At 31.5% G+C, this 15,828-nt stretch overlaps 1 protein-coding gene across 1 annotated transcript in view; it reads left to right on the forward strand.

Annotated features, from left to right (window-relative positions):
• The window catches only part of LOC111623468 (mediator of RNA polymerase II transcription subunit 12-like protein), a 186,218-nt gene that overhangs the window by 144,134 nt on the left and 26,256 nt on the right, over window positions 1-15,828 (forward strand). The window contains exons 34-37 of the mRNA XM_023366052.1: window positions 5,807-5,810; window positions 5,882-6,142; window positions 6,230-6,343; window positions 7,346-7,487. Of these exons, the coding sequence (XP_023221820.1) occupies window positions 5,807-5,810; window positions 5,882-6,142; window positions 6,230-6,343; window positions 7,346-7,487 (521 nt within the window). The remainder of the gene's footprint in view (window positions 1-5,806; window positions 5,811-5,881; window positions 6,143-6,229; window positions 6,344-7,345; window positions 7,488-15,828) is intronic.

Consider the following 15,828-nt stretch of genomic DNA (forward strand, 5'->3'; position numbering starts at 1 on the left):
GTTTAACCTACTTTGGTATTCTTTAATTAATCGTTGCTTTATTTGTGTATGTTCTGTTAGTTTGGCCTGTTGGAATCCTAAGTACTTGTAGAACTCGCCCTCTTCCATGGATTCAATAACGTCTCCATTTCCAAGTGCAAAATCTTCTTTCTTCAGGATTCCTTTTTCTATGTGAAGTTTTTTGCATTTGTCTAGGCCAAACTCCATTTGTATGTCCTTAGTGTATGAGTGTGTGATTTTTATTATTATTATTATTATTGAATGCCAATGAAACAAAAATACAATCTTAATTGTTAATGCTGTTAAAATAAATGTAGTTTTTGGATTTGAAAAAGTTGAGTAATTTTTATTCATTTACATACTTTATTAGAATATAAAGGGTGACCCAATGGCAGTGCCAGATTTAATTGTGGAATAAAACATTGTTGAACAACTGCGGATATTTTTATTTTAATATAAAATAACATAATCCATTTCAGTGGTAAGTCATTTTTATGTGTGGCAATCAGTCTGCCAAATGTTTTCCATGACTCTGGCAGCACACATGCACTCTCTTCAAAAAATTGTTTATGACACTGCTTCATAATTCCAGCCCAATTCTGTTAATAACATGTCAAATCTCCATCTTAAGGGAATTGGAGGTCGGAAATTGTTTGTAGACTGTTGGCATAGACACAAGGTTTGACAATCCCCAACAGAAAAAAAGTTGCACAGTGTCAAATTGCATAACTTTGGTGACTAGTTCTGGTTGTATTGCATGAGATGACCTGTTTCTCAGGCAATGTGATGGTGGTACTGTTCTGTTGAAACTCCGTATCTTCCTTATCCATACTGCAATTTACATCCAGCACTGTTAATGGGACACCCTTTTGTTGGCTAGTTAATAAGATATCATCCTGCTGGTGAGCAATTCATGTTTTAATTTTATTGAGATTTAAGCAGTTTGTCATAGACAATTAAAGTTATTCATATGGATGATCCACAGGAATGTAAAACTCATACCAGAATATAACAAAAAATTGCTGGAGCTAAAAAAAATTAAATTTTAACATAATCTGCACTGGCATATGCCTTCATGGCCATAACATTTTTATTACTACACATACACACAAATTTACGTGTCACTTGGAAGTTTGAAATGTCCTGTGTCAAATTACTTAGTTCCACCTGCAGCCACATACTTATACCAATGCTGCACAAGGTATGCAAAATCATCTATGTAAAAGTTAGAAGTCTTCTCACAGCACTGTCAATGCACCTTCACAGAAAGTATCGATCGAAAATATTCATCTCAGTAAATAAAACCAAAATCTCATGCATACTTTTAATATTAGAATCATAATCTAAAACAATTCTATTTTTTTCGTTTTTACTTCACACCATGTTTAAATGTTTATTAAGTGATTATATAATTTTTCCTGATAACACAGAATTGGTCAGTTAGAACAGTGGTGCGCAAACTAGGGGTCGCGACCCCTGTGGGGGTCGCCAGAAGTTTTTTGGGGGTCGCCAAATATTTATGAAATGCCTTATGCCTGCATGCTGCATACCATACAGTGTACATATAAAGAGTGAAGCGCCGTCACTCACTGTTTAATTGCAATTTCATGCAGAAGATTCAAGGATTTCCCTGAAAATGATCTTGGTTGGATTCGTGATCTATATGCAGTTCAACTCTTCAAATTAGTGAGAAAGAGCAATTGATAGATTTAATTAGTGATTATACTCTTCAAAATCAATTTAAGACTCAGCCTTGCCAAAAATTTTGGCTATCCGTGGAAAAGCAATATCCCGTTTTATGCAAGAATGCCATCAGGGTTTTAATACAATTTGCATCAACGTATTTATGTGAAAACTGGATTTAGCAAACTAGTTTCAATAAAAACTAAATACCGCTCGCGTTTAAACCTTGAAGATGATATGCGAATTGCAATTAGCAACATACATCCAAGCATCAATGAGATAATTAGAAACTTGCAGCCACATACATCTCATTAAAGGGAAATTTACTGATTTTTATGTTATACAAAAAGTATTTTCTTAAAATTATAAATAAAATTAATATGAGTCAGATATGATGATGTTTTTATTCGATGAAACGAAAGAAATGCGCGAAATATACATCGTATTTGTGAACATTTATCTCTAGGGGTCGCCAAAAATTTTCTCTCTACAAAAGGGGTCGCAGTCGAAAAAAGTTTGCGCACCATGGAGTTAGAATATATACTTAGTAAACTGAATATAGCTTCACCAATTAAAATTTTTAAAGTTAATTTCATTTAATTTAAAGAATTTTCTACATCAAATTTTTTAACTTGAAGTTAATAAATCATTTAACATGTTTAGTAGAAGTGTGTTAATTCAGCACCTAATAATCTGGAATTTTCTAACAGTAATTGGCATGATAATATTCTGTGAATTGGAATTTGTTTGGGCATGGTCTCTACTCATTTCATACACACAAATTGTGTATGGAATGTGTAGAGACCCTGAGCAGAAATCTAGGCAAAGATTAGAGTGCAGCTGTTCACATTGCTGTGGAGCTTGGGCTGTCAAAATTGAGATTCAAAAGTTTTAGTTAGGGATCCTGCTACCAGGTGTGTATTATTGGACACACCTCTGATTTAAACTCTATAAAAGACCAAGATATATAAGGTAAGAGTTACTCAAAGTCTAGGAATGATCCTCTCAGGAGGATGAATGCAAAATCAATTAAACCAACTTAAAAATAAAAAGAAAAATTTAATACAAAAACTAAACATAACACTAAAATTAAGCTTAAAATTGATATTACTGTCTATGACATTATGCCAGAATCTGGAAAGACAAATCTATCCTCAGAAGTTAGCCTATTTCTATACTATTAAATCTGGGATACTTAATGGGATATCTGAACTTCTCACACCTTGATCATAACTCACACCTTACCAGGAAAAAAGTTATCTTCTCTTCAAAGACCTGTCTTCTTTTTGGTTCTTTTTCTTCTTTTTGCACCTTATTCTTTTCCTTCCTTATCTCTCTCTTTTCATTGTTTTATTTCCTCCAGATTTGATACACTCATCTGGTGCAGCTCTCTATTGTTGAGTTGGCTCTCTTTTCTAGGAGTTGACTCTCTTTCTGGATGTTGTGTTTACTCTTCTCTCCTTTCTTCCTCTCTTTTTCTCAGTGTTTTTCATTGTTTCTTTTTTTTTTTTTTTTTTGAACAATCATGATTTTATTCCAGAGGAAGTTCAGGTCATGAGAGAGAAGCTTGATTGGTTATTTTAGTCCTCCTTCTCTCTTGTCCAATATGAATTGTTTGTGTCCATGTGATATGAATAAAGTAGTAACTGTCACCTAACACTATTGAAAAAGGGGGAAATGACAGTCATTCCCTTTGTCTTTTCCTCCAAATGTTATGAGATTAATAATAATTGATTGATAATTTTTTATTCTAATTTGTTACTTTTAATTATTTTTAATTGGTATTGCTAAAAATTTAGAATGGAGAGTCCCTAAAATTGAAAAAATAGGTAAAATTCCTTTACAATGTTGCTTGATAACATAAACAATCCCATTGTTCCATTCGCACATCTAGAAGGGGTGGGTGCAAAGGGCATCTTGTCTGATAGCTAACAGTTTGATGAACAACCAGACAGAACAAAAAAATATATATATCAAATATATAGAGGTCAGTTCAAAAAATAACTGAACTTTATTTTTTTAATTTTTATTTTTCAAGTTACAGATTATTGGTCCTTGTCCCCTTCAAAGTACTCCCTCCTCTATTCACACACTTATCCCAGTGGTGTTTTCACTTTGCAAAGCATTCCTGGTAAGCTTGTTTTGGATTGTCCTTCAATGCTTGTAATGAATTTGTTTTAATGTCATCAATTGTGTCAAAATAGTGTACTTTCAGTACTGCTTTTAATTTTGGAAACAAGAAAAAATTGCAAGGAGCCAGGTCTGGTGAGTAGGGAGGCTGGGAGGACAATCATTTTGATTTTTGGCACAAAACTAGCAAATTGACAATGTTGAGTGAGCAGGTGCATTGTCATGGTGAAGGAATCATGAGTTGTCTTGCTAAACTCTGGTCTCTTCTTGCAAATTTTTTCATGCGACTGTTTTAAAACATCTGCGTAGTACTGACAATTGACTGTTTGACCTTGAGGCAAAAATTTAAAGTGCACAACTCTGATTTTCTGAATGTGAGTGTCATCAATTGAGGTGGAAGATCATCTTCAACTAATTAACCACTTTTGAATCAGGTAAACCATTTATAACATTGCATACGACCTAGAGCAGCACTTTCTTAAGCTTGATTCAAAAGTTGAAATGTTTCTGTAAACATTTTCCCAATTTCACGCAAAATTCAAGTTGCACCCCGTAAATCACACATTGCAAAAATCACCACAAACACTGAAACACCTTTCTCTCAGAAAACAATAATGCGGGAACAAAACGAGATATTAACAATCCAAAAAAAGCAGCTTACTCTATAAGTTATCACAAGCATAGTGTTGTCAAATTCATGACACTAAGACACTCCATTTTTGCCCAATTCGAAAAGTTCAGTTATTATTTTAACAGACCTCATATATAGTTTAAAATACAATAAAATTTCCAACTTATTATTTAAAGAGAATACATTATTAGTTTGAAATAATGTAATTAAAATTATACAAGATAATGTTAATAATAATTCAAGGATAAGTATATATATATATATATGTGACAACAGCCAAAATTTAGGGGAAATGGTAGGCTTCACATTGCTCTGTCAGGAGTTCAAGTGTGGGACTGACAGCAATGTTATCAAGAAAAATTACTTATGTTGTAACAGCACCTTGTCTGGTCAAACAGCTTTACTGGAACAAAATGTACGGTCTGTGTCTGTATCATTCAGATCACATATGACTTTTCAAATTTTGTGAAAATACAAAAACATTACATAATCTGGCAGTACTCTGATCTTATCAGTGCTGGATTTATGAATTTCTTTTGTATATAATTTTATTTCTTGATTATACTAAAATTGATTTTTAACAATATAATCAGCATTGTAAAAAATTATCATAATTCATGAATTCAATGAGGATGAAAATCTTTAATTTTGCATTCTTGATAAGCAGAATATAGAAAAATAAAAACAAATTTACTATGCACATAATTCAAAATAAATTTGTTTGCATATTAAATCAGCTTTGTGGTTAGAAACAGAATAAGATGTCAGCCTGTCATTGTAGAAATCTGGATTCAAATCTAATTCACATTCCAAAATTTAACGTTTTTAGTATGGTTGGGATGTTCCTGTTTCTCATTCATGCTGACTCACTGATATTGTTTAGATCTGTCTGTGATGGACAAAATTATGTCATTTATATAACTTAAATGTGCTGGTACTTTGTATTAAATCAGTTAATTGATGTTCACATATATAAAGCCTGTTTTTTAAACAAAACTAATATTTTCTATTAATTTAAATTAATACAAGCCCAGATAAATTAATTTATTTCTAATTATTAAATTTAATACAAGATGGTGACATAACCATCTATCTTTAGTTTCAATTGTGTTATATGTATAATTAATTAACCAGGTTGCATCCTGACACTTAATCTGTTTCTATCATTTGATTATTAGTTAATATGAGATTTTAATTTGAGAATGCTATTTTCTATTTTAAAAGAATTAATGTAAAAATAGCAAATGAAAACTGGTTAACAAGTGTCAATGTATTAAAATAAAAAATAATTTTTATTGCATGATTATATTAAAAACTAATTCATGATCTAATTTTCATGTTTCAAAATTCATTCAATTGCAGTTTAGTAAAATTTTTTAAAACTAAAAACAGGATAACAAACTATAATATATTAATTTCTAATTTCAATTAATGTAGGGTTTACAAGTTGCTGAAACTCAAAAAGTAAGTCCATGGGATTTATTAGAAGGCCACAAAAATCCAGCACCATTGTCGTGGGCTTGGTTTGGTGCAGTTCGCTTAGAAAGAAAGCCTTTAAGGCAAGAAGAAGGTCATAGATTATTGCTATGGCATACTCATTCTCTTAAAAAATCCAGCAGTTATTATCTTGATCCACCTCCATTACCTCCTGAGGATCTTGATCCATGCCCTGAAAAACAGCTTCCACCAGTTTGTTTGGTAAAAATCAAATATGTTTATATATTAGTTTTAGTTGTAAATTCTCTCAATCAAATAATTGCAGAATTAATTAATGTTTTTTATTAGGTAGAAGAAATTAAAAGAGGACGTGAGACTCCAAGTGAACAATCTCCTCGTGGTGGTGCAAAGAAACCAAAAACTCAAAGAAGAAGAAGACAGGCAAAAATGCCAAATGGACAGGTTTGTTTATTTGTAAAATAAGTAATTTGTTATGATAAATATAAGAGTTGCCCAAATGAAAAGTGGACACGTATCATATTTCATCATGCAAAGTAGCGATTGATGGGCCACTTTACGGGCAGATAAGCTCAACATAGGCAAAGCAAAGGCTGCATTAAGTATTGGCAGGAATAGATTTTATCTCCAGTAATTGGTAATTGTTAAGTTAGCTATGATGGAAACATCCAGAATCGAACAATGGGTAGTAGTTCGGTTTTTAGTGGATGAATGGAATAGGAGCATTGACATCTATAGATGAATGAAGTACACTTATGGTAAACATTGTTTAGGACAAACAGCAGTGAATAATTGTTGCAAGAGTTACAGAGAAGGCCATAAGTCAATTCAGGATATCAGGATAAACTGAGACCAGGTCAGGCACACACTGTAATCTCTGCTGTATCAATTGCTGTTGATTGACTTCATGCCACCACACAACAATTAACTCAGAATGCAATTGCAAAATTATTCCAAGTACAAAGTAAATGTAAATGGACAACAGCAAATATATTTCATTAATACATTGAAATCTGCATCAAAAAATGTCAGTTCAAAAAAGGAACAATTTGCTTCTATATTGAATGATGATTCTTCTCACAATATCTATAGCTTGAATTTGCGAAATATTTTATGTCCTACATTAAATATCCCTAATATAAATAAATTATTAAATGTTCTTTTCATCTATTCCTAAAAATATACTTTTTTCTAATATTTATTTTTGTGAAATATTAATATTTTAAAATTAAAATCATTCAAAAATCTCCAAAAATTCAAATGAAAACAAAACATTCCTGTAATAATCTGTCTTCTTATTATATATATACATATTCAACAATAAAAGTATAAAAACTACACAAATTTTAATTTTGAAAAATAGATGTAACTGAATTAAAACTATATTATTTTTTGATTATTAAGAATAGTATTATTTTAAATTATTAATAATGAGTTTTCTGATAGCCAACCCATGCCATTCGACCTGGTATTGGTTTTCCTGATCAGTTAATGGCATATCCTCAACCCACTCATCAACCCTGGTATGGCCAACAACCTCCAATGCAACAACCAGCATATTACTCACCTCAGCAACCACTACCTCCAGGTAAGTGAGATTTTTTTAAATTTTTTGTAAAATAGTTTATTCTCACTTGATAAATATAAGCAGAAAATCTTAAAATAATTAAATTACATACAGTTGTCAGCAATAATTGTGTGACCAAAGGCACTGGATCAGTGATGCCTACATCAGGACTGACACCGTTGTTGCTCAATGTAAGCGTTTTATTGTTTCGTGAGCAGTAGCGTACGTAAGCAGTCTGATTCAGAATGGAGGATGTCCAAGAGACAGCACTTCTGAAAGAAGTGCACACTACAACTTGAATTACAAAAAAATAATACCCATTTATTTATTTACATTTAGATATGTATACAGAGGATAAGCATTTCTGTTCTTGCTTCTATAGCAATAAACAATTGCTAAAGCTTACATTGCATTATTTAGTATACAGTGGAGTCCCACTAGTCTGAACTAATTGGGACTGAGCCCTGTTCAGATTAGCCGAATAATTGAAATAATGCAGAAATAAGCAGTAAAACTGGTTTGGTTCATATAGATCTAACACCATCAATGACGTCAGCACCCCATTCTTTATTTCATCTGACTTGTACTCAATAGATGGTGCAAACAGTTAACAAAAACAAGTTTTGTAATTTTGAAATGGCAACCTGCCTTCATTGTTTACCTTAAAATTTAACTGTAAAAAATGTCGTTTTTAATACACAATTCAGGATTCCAATCAGTTGACTGATGCTACTACTAGCATGCTTAATTGTGGATGTTGGATGTACTCTTCGCTCTTTATTATTTTAGTTCAGTTTAGTCTGCTGCTATAATGTTGGACGGTCTTGGATCAGTTGCATCTGGGTAGAGAAGTTCAAGTTTGTCGGGTCAGGTCGAGTAGGGCTCCTGGGTGAAGAAATTCAAATGTCTGGTGTAAACAGCTACAGTCTGGGGAACAGCAACAGTGGGAGGAGCACGGCTGGAATATCCTTTCTTGAGGAGGTGGATTAGTGAACTCTCGTTGTTGTCATTGATTCTATTTTTTTTTTTTATTTTGGGGGTCCTTCCCCTTGATTTTGATGCCCTTTTTAGGCAATGTTAAGTTTTTTGACTAATAGATGAATTTCGGTCCAAAATTCCTGGGTGACACACACATTTGGAAGATGTGTCACCTTTTGAAAGAAAGTGAATATGGAGAAGATACAATCACATTCTTCCATTTTTTATTAAGTGTTGGGAAAAATATATCTTTATATAATATGAGAAATTTAAGCATTATTTACTTAATAAAATATATATTGTTGTTGTTAAATAAAATTTCCATCCAGTCCAAGCTCTCACAATTGTATGTAGGGTTGAACTTCAATTGAGTCATATACTACAGAGTTAGGCTGCATTCACATTGCCAATGACAACAACAAAAAAAGATATTTTCATCATTTGTCTTTGTAAAATGTTCATGCTAGTCATTATTGTTATATTTTAATTATAGTTGTTCATTGTTTGAGAGTTAGCAGATTCAACATTTATCATTTTTGTAATGGTATTGGCCAATAAACATGAACTTCTCACAATCTCGTAGAACAAGATGGAGGAATGTGTGTAATCTCATTCTCATTTGTTGAAGAAAGCTGCAGAAAGCTCCTTGGTTCATCAGTGTCAAAGAATTAACATTTTACTCTGCATATCCATGTTTAAAACAGATAAATCTGGTCTAAAAGTGTGAAAATCCATGGAATAATGCTAAGTCTAATGTATACACCATTATTGTTTAGGATCTGTGGCCATTGTCATCAGTAGTCTGAAAGCAGTTTTATCTCTGTTTTTGCAATAGTACAATAGTTGCTTCTGTTTTAAATAGAATAATTTTTACTTTTTAAAATAATAAGATAAATTAAATTTGGTTCTTATTATTTTTAAATTTTTTTTCATTAACATCAAGAAGGTGATATAAACTTAACAGTTGTAAGTTAATCTAAAAATTGATAGAAGTAATAGACATCTATCCTAGCTAGAATGCATGTTTGTACTCAGAGACCTGGATCTAGGTTTAGGTCTGATTCTTTAGAAATTTTCATCTATCTTAGATATATCAGGTTCTGTTCCTTACTATTTTGTCATTATATTGTGGGTCTGACCAAACTAATAATGGATTTGGTTAAAGACTCTACAAGATGGAAAATGTACAAAAGTTTTTGGGCTGAAATTTGAAAAAATTGTAGACCTATAAATTCCCATTGTCATCTGTCTGTCTTTCCTTAATCTCAAGAATGGAGTTAGGTAGATGAAAAATAAGACCAGATATGGAAAGCATAGGGACAGGAGGCCCGATTAACTATATATGAACTTCTGGCTTTCACCAGAAGTTATGTTATTTCGATTCAAAAATTTTTCCTGAAAGGAGTTAGATGTGTGACCAGCACGACTCTGTTGCTAACCAGAAAAGTATGATATACAGGGGCAAGCCATTACTAATTTGAGGTGGAGAGCATATATTTTAAATTAAATCTATTAAAAATTGTAGCCCAGCATTGTGACCATGTCACAATAAATAATTGCTCATTAATTATAAATTTAGGCAGAGAGAGGATTTTTTTTTAATAATAAGAATCATAAAGTAATACTACGTAATTAATATACATAATTTACTTTAAAAAATTCATTTTGAATTTCAAATATTGTGTTTCATTTAATACTATCAATTTATGTTGTATTATTACAAAAAATTGTAATAATACAACACAAAAGTACTAATTAATAACTTTTCTATAATTTTATATAATATAAGGTTTAGACTCAAGCTTAAAAATTCTCACTGTAATTATTTTTAATCACATGACCTATTTGTGTTTGTGTTCAGTTTGTGGTGGAGGTGTGGCTCCAGTAGCAAAGATTTTACAGCAACGGTGCTGCCACCCAGTGCCAGCCCAAGGCAAGTTTTAGGATGGAGCGAGATCCTATTATGGTGCCCAGGGGTGGAACCCCACCCACACACTCGACCCACATGCGTCTCAACAGATAAGGCCATTCACATACTGGCCATACGCTTGCAATTAAAATATTGAAAAGTGAAAAAAATATTTTTTCCTTTTAATTTTCTTTACCACTGAGATACCCCCTAGGACTTAACGCCTGGAGCGGCTGCTCCATTTGCCCTATGGTAGGGCCGGCTCTGCTGACACCAAGTGTCAAAGAAAAACAATTTTTGCATGTAAATTGATGGAAACAAAATATAATAGCTTGGTTGTTTATAACTAATGTTAAAACTAGTCAAAAAACACTTCACAAGCACTAAATGGTGTGAGAGAGAGAGCAACAGAATAGAGCAAACATGCATGAAAGCTTGTCGTTCACAATTTTTGCATGATGTCGCAATGATGTTTACTGACTTCTGATTGGTTGATGGTATCATTTTATGGAAGTATTTAGATCAAACGTTGAACACTGCTTGACTCACTTTACACTTGTATTAGGTAGGCCCTACTCTGGCATAAAATATCGTCATTACATGATTAAAAATAATTATGATGAGTGTTTTTACACTAGTGGAATCTCAGTCTAACAAACATTGTCAAGTTCATCTCAATTGTTTTCTTACTGCTGAAGGTAATTTAAATTACAAATTAGTTAAGACATTAAATATTTTTTGTTTTCTTAATATGATTGAATTAATCTACTATTTTTTAAACAACCAAAATAGTAATTTGTATGTCAGAAATGACAAAATAAAGATTCTATGCCAGTTTTTGAATTCGTGGTTAGCTGGAGTTGGTCATATAAATGAACAAAAGCATTTCCAAATAAATATTTTGGTTTCCAGAAAATAACAGATTGTTCCTTTCAATTCATAATGTAGTGCTGTTATTTAATAATTCTATCTCTGTAATTATTGGGTTGTTCGGAAAGTAATTTCGTTTTTTTTTACCACTAGATGGATTAGTCGTATTTTTTCCACCATTTTCATTCTAAACTGTATTATCATTATATATTTTGACAGCTAGCATTTTAAGGCTTATTTGTAAAAAATTTTGTTTGATTTTGTGCAATTGTTTATTTTTTGTGTCCCATCAAATATGGAAGATTGAAAGCAGCATTTTCGGCATACTTTGCTCTTTTATTACCGAAAAGGTAAGAATGCTGTTCAAGCAAGAAAAAAATTTGTGTGATGTGTACAGAGAAGATATATTGACAGAACGACAGTGCCAAAACTGGTTTACAAAATTTTGTTCTGGCAATTTCAATATTGAAGATGCACCATGTTCTGGATGGCCAGTTGAAGCCAATGAAAACAAAATAAAGGTATTGATTGAAGCAAACTGCCGAATAACAACATGTGAAATTACTAAGAGATTAAATTTGTCAAATTGAACTGTTTATGATTACTTGAAACAAATTGGTTTTGTTTCAAAGCTTGATATATGGGTTCCACCTGTTCTTAAAGAGAGATGCTCTCTTTGGTGGGATTTTAAGGAAATTTTTTTAGAAGCTTTTACCAGACAATTTAACAATTGATTCGAAAGTGTACTGCCATCGAGTAAACAAATTGAATAATATCATCAAACAGAAAAGGTGGCCAGAATTGATCAACAAAACAGGTGTAGTGTTTTACCACGATAATGTCAAATTTCACACAAGCTATCACACCAACCATATTCACCAGATCGAGCACACTCAGATTATTACTTGTTCCGGTCTATACAAATTTTTTTTAACTGTAAGACATTTACTTGAAATGAGAATGTCAAAAATCACTTGGATCGGTTTTTTGTAAGCAAAGATCAAAACTTTTATGAATGTGAAATCATGCTACTACCAGAAACGATGACAACAGGTATTTGGCCAAAATGGTTGATATATAATTCAATAATCACTTGGATCAGTTTTTTGTAAGCAACGATCAAAACTTTTATGAATGTGAAATCATGCTACTACCAGAAACGATGACAACAGGTATTTGACCAAAATGGTCGATATATAATTCAATAAAATATTTATTTATTATAAAAATATTGTTTTTTTNAGATTGACCATATTTGTCTCTCTCTGTTCTTACCATTTTGGTCAATCTTCGTCAAATTCTCATTGGCTTTACATGTATATATATAGGGTGTATCAGAATAACGTCTTAAAAATTTGGAGATTGTAGAGGATGAAATTTTGAATGTTTTGATATAAGGAACCTATAGCCGGAAATTCGAACTAAAATGTCTATAGCAGTAGGAAGTGCTTGACTGCCCTTCACTTTGGTAGCTACCCTTCCATCCATTGACATCATGTTATTGCTGCGGATGGAAGACTGTAAACATACAACTACAGTGGTCTAACTGAGCCTGTGTACAGGACATTGTGTACTTAGTGCTTGTTGCCCTTCAGGTCACCCTTGCATCCACTGGCTCTGTGCTGAAAACACACAACTAGTCATGATTATTAAAATTATAGTTTAATTAAATTGCCTCAATGTCCTTTTCTTACTAAATTATAAATTTTCTTCTATAAACAAGCATTCACTATTTTCAGGACTTATTATACTGGCTTAACAGACAATACAGAGTTTCTCAGAAAACAATTTTTATTTAATTTTCTATTTCTTTCTCCGTGTTTTCTGTTCTCTGCAATTTCTGATACACCAGAATTTCGGCTAAAATGATTATTAAAATTATAGTTTAATTAAATTGCCTCAATGTCCTTTTCTTACTAAATTATAAATTTTCTTCTATAAACAAGCATTCACTATTATCAGGACTTATTATACTGGCTTAACAGACAATACAGAGTTTCTCAGAAAATAATTTTTATTTAATTTTTTTTTTTTTTTTCTGGTGTATCAGAAATTGCAGAGAACAGAAAACATGGAGAAAGAAATAGAAAATTAAATAAAAATTGTTTTCTGAGAAACTCTGTATTGTCTGTTAAGCCAGTATAATAAGTCCTGATAATAGTGAATGCTTGTTTATAGAAGAAAATTTATAATTGTTTTCCAGTTTATACATGTTTTTTAAAAATATATATATATATATTTGTTTCAAGATAACAAATATATATTTTTTATAAATACTTGCTGATAATGAAGGAAGTATTTGAGATTAATTGTATTCAGATTAGTATTGTTTTCTGGCATGTTGATAATAATAAATTCAGTTTTTCTGATGCTAATTCTATTAATTATTAATTTACAGTTAGGAATCTAACAAATGATAGTTTTATAAATACAGTAGAGCATCGATTATCTGACCCCCGATTAACCATCACATCGGTTAACCGACCGTTCTAGTTGGTAAATTTCAAATGTCCGCTAGTGATGTGGCACTACAATATTTGGGTATGTCTTGACTACTTTAATATTATTTTTGTTAAATTTTTGCGTATTTTAGCTGACAACACGGCTCAACCATTAAAGGGAGGCCAGTATTTAAACAAGACTTAATTTCCTAATTATGAGTGGTTGTTTGTTTTGTGAGCAATACAATAATTTAAAAATAATTTCTAACGATATGATAGTGATGATTATTATTTAAAAAAAAAATTTGTTAGGCTTAACATCGATGAAAATTCAATGCAAAGTTGGTTAATAGCAATATACTAATTACATGGGATATACTAATATACAGGTAGCCCTCGGTTTACGCCGGCTCAATTTACACAGATTCACAATAACGCCGCTACGCAATTTACCATTTTGCGGTGTAATTCCCCAATTTTCCCTATGCCAGACTGATTTTCATTTCAGTGTTGACGTATTTACCGAGCCGTGACATTGTACATTCATTAAAACAAAGATTTTTATTGAATATATTTAGTTTTTCTGTTTAATATTATTGGGTATGTATACATTTCCATTAAATTAATATTAAAACACTAAATGTTTAGGTACCCACGAGTCAAGTTATCAAACTTAATTATCCAATAAATGGCATCCGAATCCATAGCGCCAATGAATGTATCCCGTATCAATTCATTCAGGAGAACACCTTACGACACAGTAGCACTTCCGGCGATCACAAACTATCCTTAGTGAGACAAATCTGCTTCTCGTTGGCCAGACAATACTTTTTTATTAGCCAGACAATATCTATCTCTCCTTAGCCACCTTCAATTTTCCCACTCAAACTGACCTTATACATGCGCTATGGTGACTGGTGGTCAACCAATCAGTGTCTCCGCTCGTCCATAGCTCTTCGTCAGGTTAACGTATCCTTTCAACTATAAAAAGTTTGACGGATGAACTTTGTGAGTTAGACAATAATTGGGAGCGAAGTGCAAATGTAAAAAGAAGCATCATCGCATCCATTCGACCATATTCCGAAATTCTCAATGAAACGAAACAAAAATGTAAACAATTAAACAGAGAAAAACGAAATTACTTTTCGAACAACCCAATAGTTACATTTAGATAAAACTTATTCAAAATGAGTACGTTATCTGTTAGAATTTCCTTTTACTTTCTACATTTGAAACTTAAATCTGTGCTTCTTATTAACACTATAAATAAGTTTGAATAGTAAATAATCTAATATGATGATAGAATTTTCTAATCACTTTGTATTGTTGTGTTGTCTAGTTTATTATAAATTTCTTTTATGTTTAAGTTATAACACATTCAATTTTTTTATGCCATTATGTTATAATAATGTATGCATATCATATTGCATTGCTTAAGCAAATGCTAATGTAAAATTCCTTTGAATTAGATTATTTCCCATTTAATGAATATTTCAAACATTTTATACAATTGTTTTCCAGTTTAATTAAATTGCCTCAATGTCCTTTTCTTACTAAATTATAAATTTTCTTCTATAAACAAGCATTCACTATTTTCAGGACTTATTATACTGGCTTAACAGACAATACAGAGTTTCTCAGAAAACAATTTTTATTTAATTTTCTATTTCTTTCTCCGTGTTTTCTGTTCTCTGCAATTTCTGATACACCAGAATTTCGGCTAAAATGATTATTAAAATTATAGTTTAATTAAATTGCCTCAATGTCCTTTTCTTACTAAATTATAAATTTTCTTCTATAAACAAGCATTCACTATTATCAGGACTTATTATACTGGCTTAACAGACAATACAGAGTTTCTCAGAAAACAATTTTTATTTAATTTTCTATTTCTTTCTCCGTGTTTTCTGTTCTCTGCAATTTCTGATACACCAGAATTTCGGCTAAAATGATTATTAAAATTATAGTTTAATTAAATTGCCTCAATGTCCTTTTCTTACTAAATTATAAATTTTCTTCTATAAACAAGCATTCACTATTATCAGGACTTATTATACTGGCTTAACAGACAATACAGAGTTTCTCAGAAAACAATTTTTATTTAATTTTCTATTTCTTTCTCCGTGTTTTCTGTTCTCTGCAATTTCTGATACACCAGAATTTC

This window comes from Centruroides sculpturatus, unplaced genomic scaffold (genome assembly GCF_000671375.1).
Source record: "Centruroides sculpturatus isolate CEXI.00-Female unplaced genomic scaffold, Cexi_2.0 scaffold115, whole genome shotgun sequence".
Classification (NCBI taxonomy): domain Eukaryota; kingdom Metazoa; phylum Arthropoda; class Arachnida; order Scorpiones; family Buthidae; genus Centruroides; species Centruroides sculpturatus.